This window comes from Salvelinus namaycush, chromosome 25, assembly GCF_016432855.1.
Source record: "Salvelinus namaycush isolate Seneca chromosome 25, SaNama_1.0, whole genome shotgun sequence".
NCBI lineage: Eukaryota > Metazoa > Chordata > Actinopteri > Salmoniformes > Salmonidae > Salvelinus > Salvelinus namaycush.
In genome coordinates, this window is record NC_052331.1 from 42,132,515 (window position 1) to 42,153,565 (window position 21,051).

The 21,051-nt window shown below is 43.3% G+C and overlaps 1 protein-coding gene across 1 annotated transcript in view; it reads left to right on the plus strand.

The window, feature by feature from the left end:
* LOC120019962 (deoxynucleoside triphosphate triphosphohydrolase SAMHD1-like) overlaps positions 1-21,051 on the plus strand; it is a 33,186-nt gene that overhangs the window by 7,543 nt on the left and 4,592 nt on the right. Inside the window, exons 8-10 of the mRNA XM_038963370.1 lie at positions 14,463-14,571; positions 15,962-16,053; positions 20,763-20,878. Of these exons, the coding sequence (XP_038819298.1) occupies positions 14,463-14,571; positions 15,962-16,053; positions 20,763-20,878 (317 nt within the window). The remainder of the gene's footprint in view (positions 1-14,462; positions 14,572-15,961; positions 16,054-20,762; positions 20,879-21,051) is intronic.

Sequence of the window (21,051 nt, forward strand, 5' to 3'; positions counted from 1 at the left end):
AATTATATAAAATTAAACTTGATTAAATCACACATATAAGATACCAAATTAAAGCTACACTCGTTGTGAATCCAGCCAACATGTCAGATTTCAAAAAGGCTTTTCGGCGAAAGCATAAGATGCTATTATCTGATGATAGCCCAATGTAAACAAGAGAGTGTAGCCTATTTCAACCATGCATGCGCTACTCAAAACGCTAATATAAAATATAAAACATGCATTACCTTTGACGAGATTCTTTTGTTGGCACTCCAATATGTCCCATAAACATCACAAATGGTCCTTTTGTTCGATTAATTCCGTCCATATATATCCAAATTGTCCATTTATTTGGCGCCGTTGTACCAGAAAAAGCATCGTCCAATTTGCACAGTCACGACAAAATATCTAAAAAAATTACCTCTAAACTTTGCCAAAACATTTCAAAGTACTTTTGTAATACAACTGTAGGTATTTGTAAACGTTAATAATCGATCAAATTGAAGACGGGTCAATCTGTTTTCAATACAGGATATCAACAAACTCACGGTACTTTTCAAGTCTTGCTCAACTCTCAAACATAAATACAAGACGTCACTCCACTTCCGGGTCAATATCTTTCTCAGTTCTCTAATGAAAAATCTTAACCATTTTCCATACAATGGCGACATCCAGTGGAAGCAGTAGAAACTGCGTGGGTAGTGATTAGAATTCTGGTTTGCCCATGATAATCCATTGAACACAGTGACTTAAAAAAAAAAAAGTTGGTCCTCAGGGTTTTGACTGCTATATAAGTTCTGTTATACTTACAGATATGATTCCAACAGTTTTAGAAACTTCAGAGTGTTTTCTATCCAAATATACTAATAATATGCATATCTTATATTCTGGGGATGAGTAGAACGAAGTTGAAATTGTGCACGCTATTTTTCCATATGTGAAAACTCTGCCCCCTATCCCCAAGAAGTTTAAGCAACAATGCTTTAAGAAGTTAAGAAAAATATAAAATGAGGTCTTAGGTAAAAAATAGATAAGTAGAAAATAAAAGTAACAAATAAATAGCAGCAGTAAAATAATAAGCGAGGCGTTTTACAGGGGGTGCCGGTACAGAGTCAATGTGTGGGGGCACCGGTTAGTCGAGGTAATTGAGGTATTATGTACATGTAGGTAGAGTTAAAGTGACTATGCATAGGTTATAAATGGAGAGTAGCAGCAGCGTAAAGGAGGGGTCTGGGTAGCCCTTTGATTAGCTGTTCAGGAGTCTTATGGCTTGGGGGTAGAAGCTGTTAAGAAGCCTTTTGGACCTTGACTTGGCGCTTCGGTACAGCTTGCCTTGCTGTAGCAAAGAGAACAGTCTATGACTAGGGTGGCTGAAGTCTTTGACAATTTTTAGGTCCTTCCTTTGACACTGCCTGATATAGAGGTCCTGGATGGCAGGAAGCTTGGCCTCAGTGATGTACTTGGCCGTTTGCACTACCCTATGTAGTACCTTGCGGTCGGAGGCCGAGCAGTTGCCATACCAGACAGTGATGCAACCAGTCAGGATGCTCTCGATGGTGCAGCTGTAGAACCTTTTGAGAATCTGAGTACCCATGCCAAATCTTTTCAGTCTCCTAAGGGGAAATAGGTTTTGTCATGCCCTCTTCACAACTGTCTTAGTGTGTTTAGACCATGATAGTTTGTTGGTGATGTGGACACCAAGGAACTTGAAGCTCTCAACATGTTCCACTACAGCCCCATCGATGAGAATGGGGGCATGCTCGGTCCTCCTTTTCCTGTAGTCCACAATCATCTGCTTTGTCTTGATCACATTGAGGAAGAGGTTGTTGTCATGGCATCACACGGCCAGGTCTGACCTCCTCCCTATAGGCTGTCTCGTTGTTGTCGGTGATCAGGCCTACCACTGGTGTCATCAGCAAACTTAATGATGGTGTTGGAGTTGTGCCTGGCAATGCAGTCATGAGTGAACACAGGAGGGGACTGAACACGCACCCCTGAGGGGCCCCCGTGTTGAGGATCAGCGTGGCGGATGTGTTGTTACCTACCCTTACCACCTGGGGGCGGCCCATCAGGAAGTCCAGGATCCAGTTGCAGAGGGAGGTGTTTAGTTCCAGGGTCCTTAGCTTAGTGATGAGCTTCAAGGGCACTATGGTGTTGAATTCTGAGCTGTAGTTGATGAATAGCATTCTCACATACACTACCGTTCAAAAGTTTGGGGTCACTTAGAAATGTCCTTGTTTTTGAAAGAAAACCAAAATAAATGTGTCCATCAAAATAACATCAAATTGATCAGAAATATAGTGTAGACATTTGTTAATGTTGTAAATGACTATTGTAGCTGGAAACGGCTGGTTTTTAATGAAATATGTACATAGGCGAACAGAGGCCCATTATCAGCAACCATCACTCCTGTGTTCCAATGGCACGTTGTGTTAGCTAATCCAAGTTTATCATTTTAAAAGGCTAATTAATCATTAGAAAACCCTTTTGCAATTATGTTAGCACATCTTAAAACTGATGTTCTGATTTAAAGAAGCAATACAACTGGCCTTCTTTAGACTAGTTGAGAATCTGGAGCATCAGCATTTGTGGGTTCAATTACAGGTTCGAAATGGCCAGAAACAAAGAACTTTCTTCTGAAACCCGTCAGTCTATTCTTGTTCTGAGAAATGAAGGCTATTCCATGTAAGACATTGCCAAGAAACTGAAGATCTCGTACAACGCTGTGTACTACACCCTTCACAGAACAGCGCAAACTGTCTCTAACCAGAATAGAAAGAGGAATGGGAGGCCCCGGTGCACAACTGAGCAAGAGGACAAGTACATTAGTATCTATTTTGAGAAACAGATGCCTCACAAGTCCTCAACTGGCAGCTTCATTAAATATTACCTGAAAAACACCAGTCTCAACGTCAACAGTGAAGAGGCAACTCCGGGATGCTGGCCTTCTAGGCAGAGTTGGAAGAAAAAAGCCATATCTCCACTGGCCAATAAAAAAAAAAAAATTAAGATGGGCAAAAGAACACAGAGGAAGACTGGGGGAAAAAAAGTGTTATGGACAGACTAATCTAAGTTTGATTTGTTCGGATCACAAGAAAGAACATTCGTGAGACAGAAAAAATGAAAAGATGCTGGAGGAGTGCTGACGCCATCTATCAAGCATGGTGGTGGCAATGTGATGGTCTGGGGATGCTTTGGTGGTAAAGTGAGAGATTTGTACAGGATAAAGAGCCTTCCTTCTTCAAGATCCATCACTCCATTTTTCAATGCCATGCCCTATGGACGGCGCTTATTTTGAGCACAGCTCCAAACTATGTAAGAACTATTTAGGGAAGAAGCAGTCAGCTGTCTATAATGGAGTGGCAAGCACAGTCACCAGATCTCAACCCCTTTAAGCTGTTGTGGGAGCAGCTTGACCGTATGGTATGTAAGAAGTGCCCATCAAGCCAATCCAACTTGTGCGAGGTGCTTCAGGAAGCACGGGGTGAAATCTCTTCAGATTACCTCAACAAATTGACAACTAGAATGCCAAAGGTCTGCAAGGCTGTAATTGCTGCAAATGGATGTTTCTTTGACGAAAGCAAAGTTTGAAGGACAATTTTATTATTTCAATTAATCATTATTTATAAATTTGTCAACGTCTTGACTATATTTCCTATTCATTTTGCAATTAATTTCATGTATGTTCTCATGGAAAACGAGGACATTTCTAAGTGACCCCAAACTTTTGAACGGTAGTGTAGGTGTTCCTTTTGTCCAGGTGGGAAAGGGCATCATTGGCTCTGTTTGGGCGGTATGTACATTTGAGTGGGTCTAGGGTTTCTGGGATAATGGTGTTGTGAGCCATGACCAGCCTTTCAAAGCACTTCATGGCTACAGATGCGAGTGCTACGGGTCAGTAGTCATTTAGGCAGGTTACGTTAGTGTTCTTGGGCACAGGGACTATGGTGGTCTGCTTGAAACATGTCGGTATTACAGACTCAGTCAGGGACAGGTTGAAAATGTCAGTGAAGTCACTTGCCAGTTGGTCAGCGAATGCTCACAGTACATGTCCTGGTAATCCGTCTGGCCCTGCGGCCTTGTGAATGTTGACCTGTCTAAAGGTCTTACTCACATCGGCTAGGGAGAGCGTGAGGAACAGTCGTCCGGAACAGCTGATGCTCTCATGCATGTTTCAGTGTTACTTGCCTCAAAGTGAGCATAGAAGTAATTTAGTTCGTCTGGTAGGTTCGTGTCACTGGGCAGCTCGTGACTGTGCTTCCCTTTGTAGTCTGTAATAGCTGGACCAAAAAGTACGTTTTATGCCCTGATAATCTTTTCTCTCCCTCTCTTTCAAATATGTTTTGGGTTGTTCCAACAATTCGGTGCCTTTTGAGAGGTGTAAACTTGGTAAAATAAAAGGTTTGATTTCACCTAATTTGAAAATTGTTATAAAGAGCACATGTTCAAATTAATAAAAACAAACACGGTTTCCCATTCTGAATGAGGTAAAAAAAAGTGCCTATTTAAGTGCAAAATAAAGTGTTTGGTTCTAAATTTCACGGACGATTAATTAAGCTTAAACCAAGTTAAATCACCTATTGGATCATACAGCTGCTCAGACAAAGAACATATTCACACAAGCACTGGTATTTAACCCTTTCTGCTATGCTGAGCCCCTCCTTACACATCTGAACAGCCAATACACCTCTGTTGCTAACCAGAAGATTAGTGATATATGTGACGCCTAGTTTCCTGAATCGGGTATCTCGCAAGTCACAACTTCACAGGAGAGCCTTTTGAACGTAAAACATATTTTTTGGGTGAAAATGTGTTTTCTTTGGCAGAAATGCCTTCTGGAACATGTGAACTTTCATGTGCCTTAATAACAAACTTGAATGCCTATGTACACATTTGTTAAATTATGAACCTTGTTGGTTAAGCCACAGAAAAAGCGGGTAACCTTCCCACTAGCCATGATTGGCTGAGATAATGAGTGGGCTGGACATGCCGAGAGAGGAGTTCGGATTGGTCTGCCATGTAGAAGGCTGCTGTCTATTTGAGCTCGTCAGTCTGTGTTGGTAATCCTGTCAAACGCGACTTTAAAAAAAATATATTGTGTAGCGGAGCTGCAAAAGTGTTGCTCTCCACTTTTTGGAGGATCAAGTTTTGAAATCAATGGAATTAGAGTATGATAGCTAAAGAGATAACACACCTGTCTCTGGATTACATCTTTAAACTAAGGGCAACAGTGGTATGGCATTCCTGACAGGGAGATGCATCCATCATGCATGATGATGTATACAGGTAAGTTCCCCGAGCTGACAAGGTAAAAATCTGTCATTCTGCCCCTGAACAAGGCAGTTAACCAACTGTTCCTAGGCCGTCATTGTAAATAAGAATTTGTTCTTAACTGACTTGCCTAGTTAAATAAAGGTAAATAAAAAGTATAGCGTTAGCTAGCTACATTTTCAGATATTACACGTTTCTAATTTTGACAGGAAGTGGTTTCATTTTAAGCTAAAGTGTACTGTTAGCTAGCTGACGTTAGCTGGCTGGCTCCCTAGTTGACGTTAGCTGGCTGGCTCCCTAGCTGACGTTAGCTGGCTGGCTCCCTAGCTGACGTTAGCTGGCTGGCTCCCTAGCTGACGTTAGCTGGCTGGCTCCCTAGCTGACGTTAGCTGGCTGGCTCCCTAGCTGACGTTAGCTGGCTGGCTCCCTAGCTGACGTTAGCTGGCTGGCTCCCTAGCTGACGTTAGCTGGCTGGCTCCCTAGCTGACGTTAGCTGGCTGGCTCCCTAGCTGACGTTAGCTGGCTGGCTCCCTAGCTGACGTTAGCTGGCTGGCTCCCTAGCTGACGTTAGCTGGCTGGCTCCCTAGCTGACGTTAGCTGGCTGGCTCCCTAGCTGACGTTAGCTGGCTGGCTCCCTAGCTGACGTTAGCTGGCTGGCTCCCTAGCTGACGTTAGCTGGCTGGCTCCCTAGCTGACGTTAGCTGGCTGGCTCCCTAGCTGACGTTAGCTGGCTGGCTCCCTAGCTGACGTTAGCTGGCTGGCTCCCTAGCTGACGTTAGCTGGGCTGGCTGGCTCCCTAGCTGACGTTAGCTGGCTGGCTCCCTAGCTGACGTTAGCTGGCTGGCTCCCTAGCTGACGTTAGCTGGCTGGCTCCCTAGCTGACGTTAGCTGGCTGGCTCCCTAGCTGACGTTAGCTGGCTGGGTCCCTAGCTGACGTTAGCTGGCTGGCTCCCTAGCTGACGTTAGCTGGCTGGCTCCCTAGCTGACGTTAGCTGGCTGGCTCCCTAGCTGACGTTAGCTGGCTGGCTCCCTAGCTAACGTTATTATTTGTTTCCCAGAGCCGTTTGCTTTTCTAGTTAGAGCCTAATGTTAGCTAGATAACATTGGACCTGGTTGGTTAGCTCCCAGCACTGTGGCATTGTTGGCACTTTGTTCCTTGTTGTTTAACTAGCTAAAGTTAGCTGGCTGATTCGTTAGCTAGCGTTACGTGGCGTGTGTACAGCACCCGTTGAATATGGCCGGGGTCATTAAACGTATGCAAAAAAGCGTAATGAAATTGTTGCCAGCAGAGCTGGTTAGACTATTTTCATGTTATCCAGAGGTAAATAAATCATCAGTCAAGTGTGCGCTCTGAGAGCAAAACGAGATGGGTGGGGCTAAAGCTTAAGAGGTTGGGAACAATGCTGAATGGGTGTAGACAAAGAAGTGCTCTTCACTAGATACCAAAACATTCAAAGGCTGTTTTATCAAAAGTGAGTTAACAAGTTATTCAACTTTCAAAGCAGAATTACTTTCCCATTGTTCCTCAAATGCAGTGTATGATATACCATTTTGTAGCTCTGAGTCTCTACTAGGGTTGCACATTTTGGGGAATATTCAGAGGTGGAAACTTTCCGTGGGAATTAACGGGAAATATGTGAATTAACGGGAATTGACAGGAATATATGGGAATTGACAGGAATATATTGGAATTTACGGGAATATATTGGAATTTACAGAAATATATGCAAATGAATATCATTTAAATGTAGATGTTTTTTGCATTGGATATAGTTACCATATCATATGGAGACAGAAACATAAACCTTTTACCTTATCATAAATAGGCATAATTGCAAATGATTAAATCTGTAAAATGAAAGTCTAGAAACTAAAGCTTTGGTTGTCTTCTCAGGCTGCCATGTCTTCTCCCTGGACCTGCTTAATGTCCACCTCTTGAACATCAGACTCTGAGGCCTCATCTTCACTGTCACTTTCCAACCTTGTTGAGGATGGCTCATTGATTTGCTTTGTCAGGTTCAAAAAGCCTCAAATTTGCCCCGATGGCCACCAAGAACCTTGCCCTCATCCAGGCCAAGGTGGCGAGACACGGTAGTGATGACACCATAGGCCTTGTTTTTTTTTTTTTTTTTTTTTTTAATAAATTTTATCCCATTTTCTCCCCAATTTTCGTGGTATCCAATCGCTAGTAATTACTACCTTGTCTCATCGCTACAACTCCCGTACGGGCTCGGGAGAGACGAAGGTCGAAAGCCATGCGTCCTCCGAAGCACAACCCAACCAGCCGTACTGCTTCTTAACACAGCGCGCCTCCAACCCGGAAGCCAGCCGCACCAATGTGTCGGAGGAAACACCGTGTACCTGGCCCCCTTGGTTGGCGCGCACTGCGCCCGGCCCGCCACAGGAGTCGCTGGAGCGCGATGAGACAAGGATATCCCTACCGGCCAAACCCTCCCTACCCCGGACGACGCTATGCCAATTGTGCGTCGCCCCACGGACCTCCCGGTCGCGGCCGGCTGCGACAGACCATAGGCCTTGTTGATCTCTGCACCAGACAGGATGCTCTTGTCCGCATACTTGGGATCCAACATGTACGCTGCAACATGTATGGGCTTCAGGCAGAAGTCTTCATGTTGGAGCAACAGTGAAGTGGGCAGGGCAGTACGCAAGCAGCGTCTGAACATCAGACAGGATTGCATTGTCTACCTCAATCTGTGAAATGGCTACTGCTATAGGTTTCAAGAGTTTCAGGCTGCTTACCACTCTCTCCCAAAATACATCATCCAGGAGGATCTTCTTGATGGGGCTGTCCATATCGGCAGACTGTGATATGGCCATTTCTTGGAGAGACTCCTTCCCCTCCAGGAGACTGTCAAACATGACAACACCACCCCAACGGGTGTTGCTGGGCAGCTTCAATGTGGTGCTCTAATTCTTCTCACTTTGCTTGGTGAGGTAGATTGTTGCTATAACTTGATGAACCTTTACATACCTAACCATTTCCTTGGCTCTCTTGTAGAGTGTATCCATTTCAGTGCCATGATGTCCTTGAGCAGATTCAATGCATGAGCAGCACAGCCAATAGGTGTGAGGGTAGGACTCCCCCACTATAGACCGAGCAGTCTTCATGTTCACAGCATTGTCTGTCACCAGTGCAAATACCTTCTGTGGTCCAAGGTCATTGATGACTGCCTTCAGCTCATCTGCAATGTATAGACCGGTGTGTCTGTGCTCTTGTAGAATACTAGTTGAGGGGTGTGTCGTGGAAATCCTTCTTAAAAATACCTCTTAGACACCGGAGCTTGTGAATTCAATATAGACTATTACAAAGTAACAAGCCGAGCTGGTTCATGGAGCAACTGCCAGTCCCAGACTCAGAGATCGCTTTATATACAGTTTCAGTCTGACACAACATACATAGTCACTCCTCTTTATGTATATGATCCACATCTTTTGGTATTCTGCCGCTATTGTTTCTAATCTTACTTCTAGTCTGTCTACGACCATCTTTACATGGTTTCTCCTCCCCTTCTTGGCACATATTTCAGGGCATAGATTATATTGGTGGCGTAACCATAGCAATGATACAAAAAAGAATACAGACATTCATTCATAATGCAGGCGCATGTCCAAGGACACCCACAGGACTAGGCAATGGCCTCCCTCAAGCTCACAATGGCCAAGTCTCACACACAAACAATGGCCTCCCCCCAACTCCACACTGATTGTGCTCACCACTCCGAGATGCACAACACATGCACTGGAAAATCCCCATAGGTGGAGATGATGTAGTTAATTATTCCTTGCCCACAAACATTCGACCGCCCATCGGAGATGTTTGTAATAGTCTGCTTTCTCTATGATTTGCTTGACCTTCACTTGAACTCTGTTGAACTCTGCATTCAGCAAATGAGTAGATGAAGCATGTCTGGTTGGAGGGGTGTATGCTGTGCGAAGAACATTCTGTTACGCACGCCTCTGTGAAGAGGGAACACAACTCTCCGTGAAGTGAAAGAGGTATGGACTGTAGGTGCGAGTAAGGATGACAAAAAGGCAGAATTGACCGCTTACTAGGATTTATTTCCTTACATGGTAATATGGGGAAAAGGGTCTGGACGGAACCAAAGCAAAGAAAGTAAATATCAAAGCTCCCCCTTTCCTATCTAACCTGCCTACCCACTACTTCAGCACCACCTGGTGCACTAACCAAAATACAGGGGGTGGTCCGCCCAGGTCTTACCTAGTGTGCCTAGACAGTGAATATACTACGGGTATATGTATGCCCACGGGCCTCTTGCCTAAGCACTCCCAAGGTGCCTTCCCCTTCCCCCCTGGGAACAAATGAAACAGAATATCAAACAATACTTCACAACAAAACTGAGTAAACTAACTCAGGTCACTAAAGAAGCTCTGACAAAGCAACAAACACAGAACACAGTACATACCAACACTTTCTGATAAACAACAACCTTCCCAAATTCACACTTGGCCAAATTGAGGGTTAAAGCAGCATTCTCCAACCGCTGAAACGCACTTTTCAAAGTGGAGAGATGATCAGACCAAGTAGACTAATGTACCACCACATCATCAAGGTATGCAGTACAATTTGGCCTTGCAGAAGGAATACTCATTGTCTTCTACTTCAACATTCTCAAAAATGGAACTAGCCAAATCCACCACATCTCCAAGCTTGCGAGATTGTGTTAACGAGGGCACACAAGCAGGAAAAACATGGGGAAATGCTTGAACCAATTTCTCATCTGTAGTTCTGATTTCTGGGTTGTCTACTACCTCTAACACAGGAGTGACGTTACCACCAGCAATATCATTCCCTAATAGCAATGTGACTCCTTTTACTGGCAGTGTAGACACTACACCAACACGGAAACATCCTGATACCAAATCTGACACTAAGTGAACCCAGTGTAATGGTACAGGTACTGTTTTTATCTCTATGCCCTGTAATATGACATGTGAGCCACAATACGTTTCAGGAGACCAGGGTAAAGCATCAGTAATGATTACTGACTGCGCCGGCCCGGTGTCTCGTAAGATTTGAATGGGCTTTTTAATCAGCGTCTTCTCCAGTTAAGGAAACACAACCGGTAGAGATAAACGGAGCATAGACAGGATCCGGTTTCTCAAATACTGAATCAATAACTCGGGCCAACGGCCGAGCCAAAGACTGGACTAAACCCAAACTTTTCCTTTTTGGGGACGGTGACTGGGACTGTTTCGGTTTATTTTTCAAAACTGGGCAGTCCGCAATCACGTGACCCTTTTGGTGACAGTAAAAACATTCACGGATTTCATGAAAAGGCTTGTCAGAGGAAAAGCGACCTGAACGAGGCACTGATGACGTAATCAGTCTACCTTCAAAATGAGGTGCACCAAAGACAGTCTTGTGTGTCAAAGCGTACTCATCTGCCAACACTGCTGCCTGGGCCAATGTCACCACTTTCTGTTCATTTAAATGAACTACAATTCTATCAGGGAGGTTGCTTTTAAAATCCTCCAACAGCATCAACTCCCGAATATCAGCAAAGGTGTTAGCTTTGCTGGCTGAACACCATCGATTAAACAGAGACTCTTTGTCCCTAGCAAACTCAACAAAAGTACGGTGAGAGGGTTTCTTGTGGTTCCTGAAGCGCTGTCTATAAGCTTCAGGCACCAACTCATAAGCCCGCAACACGGTAGTTTTAACTGTTTCGTAGTGTAAACTGTCTCCCAGCGAGAGAGCAGCTACTACTTCCTGGGCTTTCCCAGACAATTTACATTGTAACAAGAGCGGCCAAACCTCGAGTGGCCAATGTAGCGCAGCGGCCACACGCTCAAACGCAGAGAAATAGGAATCAACTTCCGACTCCCGGAATGGAGGGACTAAAGCTATATTTTTACTTACATCAAAGTGGGCTTGATGATAAGCAGCTTGTGGAGTCGCACTGGAGCCAGCTTCTAGCTCCAGTTGTCGGATCCTCACCTCCTTGTCGATTTCCATTTTCCTAATTTCAAGATCAAAATTAATCTGTCTCTCTATCTTTTTGCTGCATTTCTAACCGGGCCAGCCTCACCTTCAGCCTAGCGGTCCCGTCTGAACGACCTGATGCAGAAGATAAAGGATCGAATCGAGGCAATGCAAAGGGGGTACGAGCAACCCCTTCCTTCGCCCTGTCCTCCGACTTGGCATCGGAAGGTCTACCCGTCTCCTCTCCTTGCAATGAGAGAATTCGGTCTCTCATTAAACCCTCCCTGACTAGCACCAAAAGCTCAGCCTTTAGGACTTTCTCAGGGATAACAAATCCATAATGGTCAGCTATACCTAAAAGGTCTACTTTTCGAAACCTCACCAAACAATCAATAGAGGGTGCTTCAAAAAACTTGGAGATGGCTGAGGCAGCCATCTTGTACACAACAATCTACTGAACACACAAACTAAACAAGTCATCCAAACTCACAACCTACCATCACACCTCAATCACTAACCACAGAGAGCAGCAGGGTCCGGTGGGTTTAATGGAGTCCCGGATGAGCCCCCATTATGTTACGCACGCCTCTGAAAAGAGGGAACGCAACACCCTGCTACAACTCAACGTGAAGCGAAAGAGGTATGGACTGTAGGTGCGAGTAAGGATGACAAAAAGGCAGAATTGACCGCTCACTAGGATTTATTTCCTTTACATGGTAATATGGGGAAAAGGGGCTGGAAGGAACCAAAGCAAAGAAAGTAAATATCAAAGCTCCCCCTCTCCTATCTAACCTGCCTACCCACTACTTCCTAACTTAGCACCACCTGGTGCCCTAACCAAAATACAGGGGGTGGTCCGCCCAGGTCTTACCTAGTGTGCCTAGACATTGAATATACTACGGGTATATGTATGCCCACGGGCCTCTTGCCTAAGCACTCCCTAAGTGCCTTCCCCTTCCCCCCTGGGAACAAATGAAACAGAATAACAAACCATTCACTTCACAACAAAACTGAGTAAACTAACTCAGGCCACTAAAGAAGCTCTGACAAAGCAACAAACACAGAACATATCAAAGCTGCTACCAGCAACAACTAACACAGTACATACCATCAACCAACATGCTATAACCCTCAGCCATCAACCTTCTCTCTCAGCAATGATCTATATAACATTCAATCTCTCTCTGCATTTCTTCTCTCCTATGATCTCTCTCTGCACAGAACACTGGCTTTTATAGCTTCAGGTGGCAATGGTAATTAGAGACAGCTGTATCTTGACGAGGGGGCGGGGTCAGCTCTCCAATCATCCATTTGGGGCCGACCATTCAGCTGCTTGGGGAGAAATTCCAGGAAGCCATCTCCTGAAACACTCAAATAGAAACTACAACACAGAAACTGGGGAACGTAACACATTCAGAAATCTCTTCCAATACTCATTGCCTGTGAGCATCAGAGGTGAACCAGTTGCATACACAGCTCAAGCAAGACATTCATCAGCATTTCTCTGACTATGTTCCTCCATTGAGTCAAATAAACTTCTGATTCCAGGAGGACCATGAGCTGTTGCTAAGGTGTCTGGTTCATACGTTTCACCTCGACTTGAAGTAGAGGGACTTGTCAGAGGTTGCTTGTTGTGAGTGCTGAGGGAACTTTATGCACTTGGCCAGATGATTCTGCATCTTTGTTGCATTCTTCACATATGATTTGGCACAGCATTTGCAAATGTACACAGCTTGTCCTTCTAAATTACCTGCAGTGAAATGTCTCCATACATCAGATAGTGCCTGTGGCATTTTCCTGTAAAGATTAGGACAAAATGATTAAAGGAAACAACAAATACAATTCCATATACAGATAAAGAGTTCAGTAGTTAAACAACTCATTTGATAAATGTTTTAGAATGAAACATGTATGAAAACAGGAGAATTAACTCGGTTAACCACATATTAGCAAAAACTAACTAGCAGAAATTGTTAACAAGTTAACAAATGATTTAAACACACTTTGCTGTTGGCTACTATTTACTAGTTATCAAAAACATTATCTGTCATAAAATATATTGACCCCACCCAGTATTGTAATCAAAACTTACCAGAAAGCATGTAGTCCTTGGCTCAGACAGTGTAGTAGTGTGGGCTCAATAGCATCTCATTAGTGTGCAAGATCTTGAGAATCAGCTGCACATGTGATGGAAGAATGCACTGTGCATGCAGAGGGTTGCAATTCCATTGAATTGGGGATAGTTTAACCTAAATATGCCACAAGACCTAGAATTGCCTCGTGTGTTTCCCACAAAACAGGTTCACTGTTATAAGATCACTTTTTTTTATGAATTTAAGCAACATTCCCCAGATTCCCGGGCTTAAGTTCCCAAGGAAAAGTTCCGGGAAAGTTTCCGACCCTTTGCAACCCTAGTCTCTACCATTTCACATTTTGCTACATAAGACCGAATCCTGGTGGTGAGTCACATACATGTTCTTCCTCACTTCATCTAACCTGACCTCTGCCCAAAGCGCTCTTCTCTAAGTCACGGCTGTCATGATCACTTCTACCAGACTGTCTCTTCTCCCATAGGATCCCTGATGGTGAACAAAAATATCCTGACAGAATGTAAATGTTATACGTTCCCCCTTCAGTGACATGAAGAAGTATATTTCATATCAGTCGGAACCCATCAAAAGTTACAGGGTTGATGATTTCATCTGAAATCTGCCATAATGGACGCTTGTTGTGTGCAACAGGGAGTAGCATTTGAATGGAAGCTTCACACAAAAAAGGAACTTTTGTTGGATTAATTGGGTTAAAATCTTCCTAGAAGTGACAGGGTTGACGGAGGGACATGTCAAAATGTAGAATTTTAGCACTTAAGCCTTTATTCATATAAAATAATCTGATTAATTGAATTCTCCATGTGGTCTATATTAAAGGGCACTTCATTTAATATAACAGGTTTTAAAATTACAATATTGGTGCACAATTTCTGCTTAAAATATCGAAGAAACACAACACTCATTTTGTGGAACTACCATTTCATTGTAGAGCAAAGGAAATGCATAAACATTTACATTTTGTTTAGTGAGATGCTTTTTTTTTACATAAATGACAACAGGAACATTGAAAATGATTTTTCTTTTATTTAAAAAAAGTTAAACAACATTTTAACATAATGGATACATCAAAAACAGTATGATAGGTAAAGGAAAACCCAGACAAAACCAACAGACTCCCTCACTTTCTCACTCCACAGGGACTGCTTCTACCTGGGCATCCAAAATAACTTTGACTACCGTCGCTTCCTCAAGTTTGCCCGTGTGTGTGAGGTGGACGGGAAAAAGCAAATCTGCACCCGAGACAAGGTAAATGCTTCAGCTTGGCCCTCGATTACACCTCCCATTCATTCCCTTCATTTATGTTTTCGTTCAACTTTTCATTATTGGTAAAGTAGTTAGGGATTAGCCTAGTTTAGTGGTGATACAGTTAGGGATTAGCCTAGTTTAGTGGTGATATAGTTAGGGACTAGCCTAGTTTAGTGGTGATATAGTTAGGGATTAGCCTAGTTTAGTGGTGATATAGTTAGGGATTAGCCTAGTTTAGTGGTGATATAGTTAGGGATTAGCCTAGTTTAGTGGTGATATAGTTAGGGATTAGCCTAGTTTAGTGGTGATATAGTTAGGGATTAGCCTAGTTTAGTGGTGATATAGTTAGGGATTAGCCTAGTTTAGTGGTGATATAGTTAGGGATTAGCCTAGTTTAGTGGTGATATAGTTAGGGATTAGCCTAGTTTAGTGGTGATATAGTTAGGGATTAGCCTAGTTTAGTGGTGATATAGTTAGGGATTAGCCTAGTTTAGTGGTGATATAGTTAGGGATTAGCCTAGTTTAGTGGTGATATAGTTAGGGATTAGCCTAGTTTAGTGGTGATATAGTTAGGGATTAGCCTAGTTTAGTGGTGATATAGTTAGGGATTAGCCTAGTTTAGTGGTGATATAGTTAGGGATTAGCCTAGTTTAGTGGTGATATAGTAAGGGATTAGCCTAGTTTAGTGGTGATATAGTTAGGGATTAGCCTAGTTTAGTGGTGATATAGTTAGGGATTAGCCTAGTTTAGTGGTGATATAGTTAGGGATTAGCCTAGTTTAGTGGTGATACAGTTAGGGATTAGCCTAGTTTAGTGGTGATACAGTTAGGGATTAGCCTAGTTTAGTGGTGATACAGTTAGGGATTAGCCTAGTTTAGTGGTGATACAGTTAGGGATTAGCCTAGTTTAGTGGTGATACAGTTAGGGATTAGCCTAGTTTAGTGGTGATATAGTTAGGGATTAGCCTAGTTTAGTGGTGATATAGTTAGGGATTAGCCTAGTTTAGTGGTGATACAGTTAGGGATTAGCCTAGTTTAGTGGTGATACAGTTAGGGATTAGCCTAGTTTAGTGGTGATATAGTTAGGGATTAGCCTAGTTTAGTGGTGATATAGTTAGGGATTAGCCTAGTTTAGTGGTGATATAGTTAGGGATTAGCCTAGTTTAGTGGTGATATAGTTAGGGATTAGCCTAGTTTAGTGGTGATATAGTTAGGGACTAGCCTAGTTTAGTGGTGATATAGTTAGGGATTAGCCTAGTTTAGTGGTAAAGTAGTTAGGGATTAGCCTAGTTTAGTGGTGATATAGTTAGGGATTAGCCTAGTTTAGTGGTGATATAGTTAGGGATTAGCCTAGTTTAGTGGTGATATCCATGTGTGTTGTCCACATACAGGAAGTGGGTAATCTGTATGACATGTTCCACACACGCAACTGCCTGCATAGAAGAGCCTACCAGCACAAGGTGTGCAACATCATAGAGACAATGTAAGTACTCTCACCTCAACAGGTGTTTAATACAGGTAACTGCCAGATAGAGGAAACACCAACACCGTGTCTTAATAGGGCGTTGGGCCACTACGAGCCAGATGTAAGTACTCTCACCTCAACAGGTGTTTAATACAGGTAACTGCCAGATAGAGGAAACACCAACACCGTGTCTTAATAGGGTGTTGGGCCACTACGAGCCAGATGTAAGTACTCTCACCTCAACAGGTGTTTAATACAGGTAACTGCCAGATAGAGGAAACACCAACACCGTGTCTTAATAGGGTGTTGGGCCACTACGAGCCAGAACAGCTTCAGTGTCCCTCGGCATAGTTTCTAAGTGTCTGGAACTCTAGTGGAGGGATGCGATACACTCCACTTCACAACAAAACTGAGTCAACTAACTCAGGATACACACATATACTTCCACAATACATTCTATCATTTGTTGTTTTGTTGATTGTGGCAGAATATCCCATAAGTGTTCAATTGGGTTGAGATCTGGTGACTGAGACTGTCATGGCATATGGTTTACATCGTGTTCAGGCTCATCAAACCATTCAGTGACCAGTATTTATGGTCAGTATTTATTATGGATCCAAGGCGGCGGCTTCTCTTCCTGGGGTCCGGCAAAATTTAGGCAGTTATACAATTTAAAAAACATTACAATACATTCGTTACAGAATTCACAACACACTGTGTGCCCTCAGGCCTTTACTCCACTACTATCTACAACACACTGTGTGGCCTCAGGCCTTTACTCCACTACTATCTACAACACACTGTGTGGCCTCAGGCCTTTACTCCACTACTATCTACAACACACTGTGTGCCCTCAGGCCTTTACTCCACTACTATCTACAACACACTGTGTGCCCTCAGGCCTTTACTCCACTACTATCTACAACACACTGTGTGCCCTCAGGCCTTTACTCCACTACTATCTACAACACACTGTGTGCCCTCAGGCCTTTACTCCACTACTATCTACAACGAAAACATCCATGTGTGTGTGTGTGTACGTTATCATGCGTGTGTATGTGCCTATGTTTGTGTTACTTCACAGTCCCCGCTGTTCAATTAAATCTGATTCTCCTGCATCAGTTACCTGATGTGGAATAGATTTCCATGTTGTCATGGCTCTATGTAGGACTGTGCACCTCCCATAGTCTGTTCTGGACTTGGGGACTATGAAGAAATCTCTTGTGGCATGTCTTGTGGGGAATGCATGGGTCTCCGAGCTGTGTGCCAGTGTTGTCAACAGACAGCTCGGTACCTTCAGCTTGTCAACACCTCTTACAAAAACAAGTAATGAGGAAGTCAATCTCTCTTCCATGAGAGCATTCAACTGAAATGTGTCTTCCGCATTTAACCCAACCCCTCTGAATCGGAGAGGTGCAGGAGTCATTTAACCCAACCCCTCTGAATCGGAGAGGTGCAGGAGTCATTTAACCCAACCCCTCTGAATCGGAGAGGTGCGGGGGCTGTTTTTTCAATCTTTATTAACAGCATGCCACTGGCTTTACTCAAAGCCTAATCCTAGCCCTAACCCTTTACTCAAAGCCTAATCCTAACCCTAACCCTTTACTCAAAGCCTAACCCTAACCCTTTACTCAAAGCCAGTGGCATGTCATTAGTAAAGATTGATAAAACAGCTGCCTTGGGGAATTCCTGCTTCTACCTGGATTATGTTTGAGAGGCTTCCATTAATGAACACCCTCTGTGTTCTGTTAGACAAGTAACAATCTATCCACATTATAGCAGGGGGTGTAAAATCATAACACATGTTTTTCCAGCAACAGACTATGATCGATAATGTCAAAAGCTGTTTTTAATAGACATTTTGACGCTCTATAAGCGTGCTGAAAGTTGTTTACATTGTATGTTGTCAAACACTAAGGGTTGAAGATTACTAAGGGTTGGTAACAGGCTGATTGGTCGGCTATTGGAGCCAGTAAATGGGGCTTTACTATTCTTGGGTAGTGGAATGACTTTAGTTTCCCTCCAGGCCTGAGGGCACACGCTCTCTAGGAGGCTTAAATTGAAGATGTGGCAACATCATCTGCTATTATCCTCAGTAATCTCCCATCCAAGTTGTCAGACCTCAGTGGCTTGTCATTGTTGATAGACAACAATATTTTTTCACCTCTTCCACACTCACTTTACGGAATTCAAAAGTACAATTCTTGTCTTTCATAATTTAGTCCGATATTCTTGGATGTGTAGTGTCAGTGTTTGTTGCTGGCATGTCATCCCTTAGTTTGCTTATCTTGCCAATGAAAAATAAAATTTAAGTAGTTGGCAATATCAGTTTGTTTTGTGATAAATGAGCCATCTGATTCAATGAATGATGGAGCCGAGTTGGCATTGTTATCCTATAGGGACATAGTCGTGGTAGCCAAAATAATGGCCTGCCCAGCATGTTTGTTGCTTAATTAACTCAGAAACCACACCTGTGTGGAAGCACCTACTTTAAATACGCTTTGTATCCCTCATTTACTCGAGTTTCCATTACTTTGTCAGTTTTTAAAAACTTAAAAACAAATTCTTATCTACAATGACGGCCTACACCCGCCAAACGCTGGGCCAATTGTGCACCGCCCTATGGGACTCGCAATCACGTCCGGTTGTGATTCAGCCTGGAATCGAACCAGGGTCTGTAGTGACGCCTCTAGCACTGAGATGCAGTGCCTTAGACTTCTGCGCCACTCGGGAGCCCTACAGTACCAGTCAAAAGTTTGGACACACCAACTCATTCAATGGTTTTGTACTATTTCTACATTGTAGAATAATAGTGAAGACATCAAAACTATGAAATAACACATATGGAATCATGTAGTAACCAAACAATGGTAAAACATATCAAAATATATTTTAGATTCTTCAAAGTAGCCACCATTTGCCTTGATGACAGCTTTGCACAACCTTGGCATTCTCTCAACCAGCTTCACCTGGAATGCTTTTCCAACTATCTTGAAGGAGTTCCCACATGTGCTGAGCACTTGTTTTTCTGCTTTTCCATCACTCTGCGGTCCAACTCATCCAAAACAATTTCATTTGGATTGAGGCCGGGTGATTGTGGAGGCCAGGTCATCTGATGCAGCACTCCATCACTCTCCTTCTTGGTCAAATAGCCCTTATACAGCCTGGAGGTGTGTTGGGTCATTGTCCTGTTGAAAAACAAATGATAGTCCCACTAAGCTCAAACCAGATGGGATGGCGTATCACTTCAGAATGCTGTTGTAGCCATGGTGATTGTGTGCCTTCAATTCTAAACAAATCACTCACAGTGTCATCAGCAAAGCACCCCCACACCATCACACCACCTCCTCCGTGCTTCATGGTGGGAACTACACATGAGGAGATCATCTGTTCACCTACTCTGCGTCTCACAAAGACCAAAAATCTCGAATTTGGACTCATCAGACCAAGGACATATTTCCACCGGTCTAATGTCCATTGCTTGGGTTTCTTGGCCCAAACAAGTCTCATTCTTATTGGTGTCCTTTAGTAATGGTTTCTTTGCAGCAATTCAAACATGAAGGCCTGATTCACGCAGTCTCCTCTGAACAGTTGATGTTGAGATGTGTCTGTTACTTGAACCCTGTGAAGCATTTATTTGGTCTGAAATCTGAAGTGCAGTTAACTGTAATGAACGTATCCTCTGCAGCAGAGGTAACTCTGGGTCTTTCTTTCCTGTGGCAGTCCTCATGAGAGCCAGTTTCATCATAGCACTGGATGGTTTTTGCGACTGCTGGAGTGCTGCATCAGATGACCTGTCAAAGTTGTTGACATTTTCCATATTGACTGACCTTCATGTCTTAAAGTAATGATGGACTGTCGTGTCTCTGCTTATTTGAGCTGTTCATGCCATAATATGAACTTGGTATTTTACCAAATAGGGCGATCTTCTGTATAACACCCCTACCTTGTCACAACACATCTGATTGGCTCAAACGCATTAAGGAGGAAAGAAATCCCACAAATGAACTTTAATAAGGCATACCTTTTATTTGAAATGTATTCCAGGTGACTACCGTTACTACTGTTAGGTTCAAATCTTTCAGAGTAAGTAACTCACGGACACTAGAGAAGCTTGACCAAGTTTAATTCTTCCCAAAGGGTCGTTACAGCTGTAATTCAGACACAGACATGGCTTCTCCCGTGGTGGTATTCATACCCCACTTTGGGTGGAGTCTCCTCCTTATTGCTAAACATTGCATCATTCTTGCTAAGCAGGGAACTAAGTGATATGAGCCTTCAGCGGTTTCTCCCCTTATTAGTACTGTCACATGCGGTTGGTTTCCTTGCACTCAGCCCCTCCCAAGCTTCATTATGGCACCCCTCATGTCTCCTTTGTAACTAATGTTCCTATACTCTGAGTATAACAATGTTCAAAGTTTACCCCAGAATCCAATAGTGTGCAAAGCTGTCATCAAGGCTAAGGGTGTCTAGTTTGAAGAATCTCAAATATAAAATATATTTTGATTTGTTTAACATGTCTTAATTTTGATGTCTTCATTATCATTCTACAAAGTAGAAAACAAAGGAAAAACCCTGGAATGAGTAGGTGTGTCCAAACTTTTGACTGGTACTGTATCTCTGTCTTATTTCCTATCTTTTATACATTCATACAGGTTCTCAGAAACCTTTCTGCTGTATGTTATATGTTCAAAATTAGATGTTATATTGTCTTGTCTTTTTTTCAGGATCACAGAGGCCTTTGTCTTGGCGGACCCCCACATCGAGATACAAGGTTCAGGGGGACAGATGTTCACCATCTCATCAGCAATAGACGACATGGAGGCCTACACTAAACTCACTGGTCTGTTCAACCCCATAGAAATATAAAGTGTAGAATGGCTCTGGTCTGTTCTACGTACTCTCAAACCTCTGGTTGTCTGGCTTTTATGCCAGGCGTCAAGGCTGTCCAAACAGGCTGGGTTTTATGCCAGGCGTCAAGGCTGTCCAAACAGGCTGGGTTTTATGCCAGGCGTC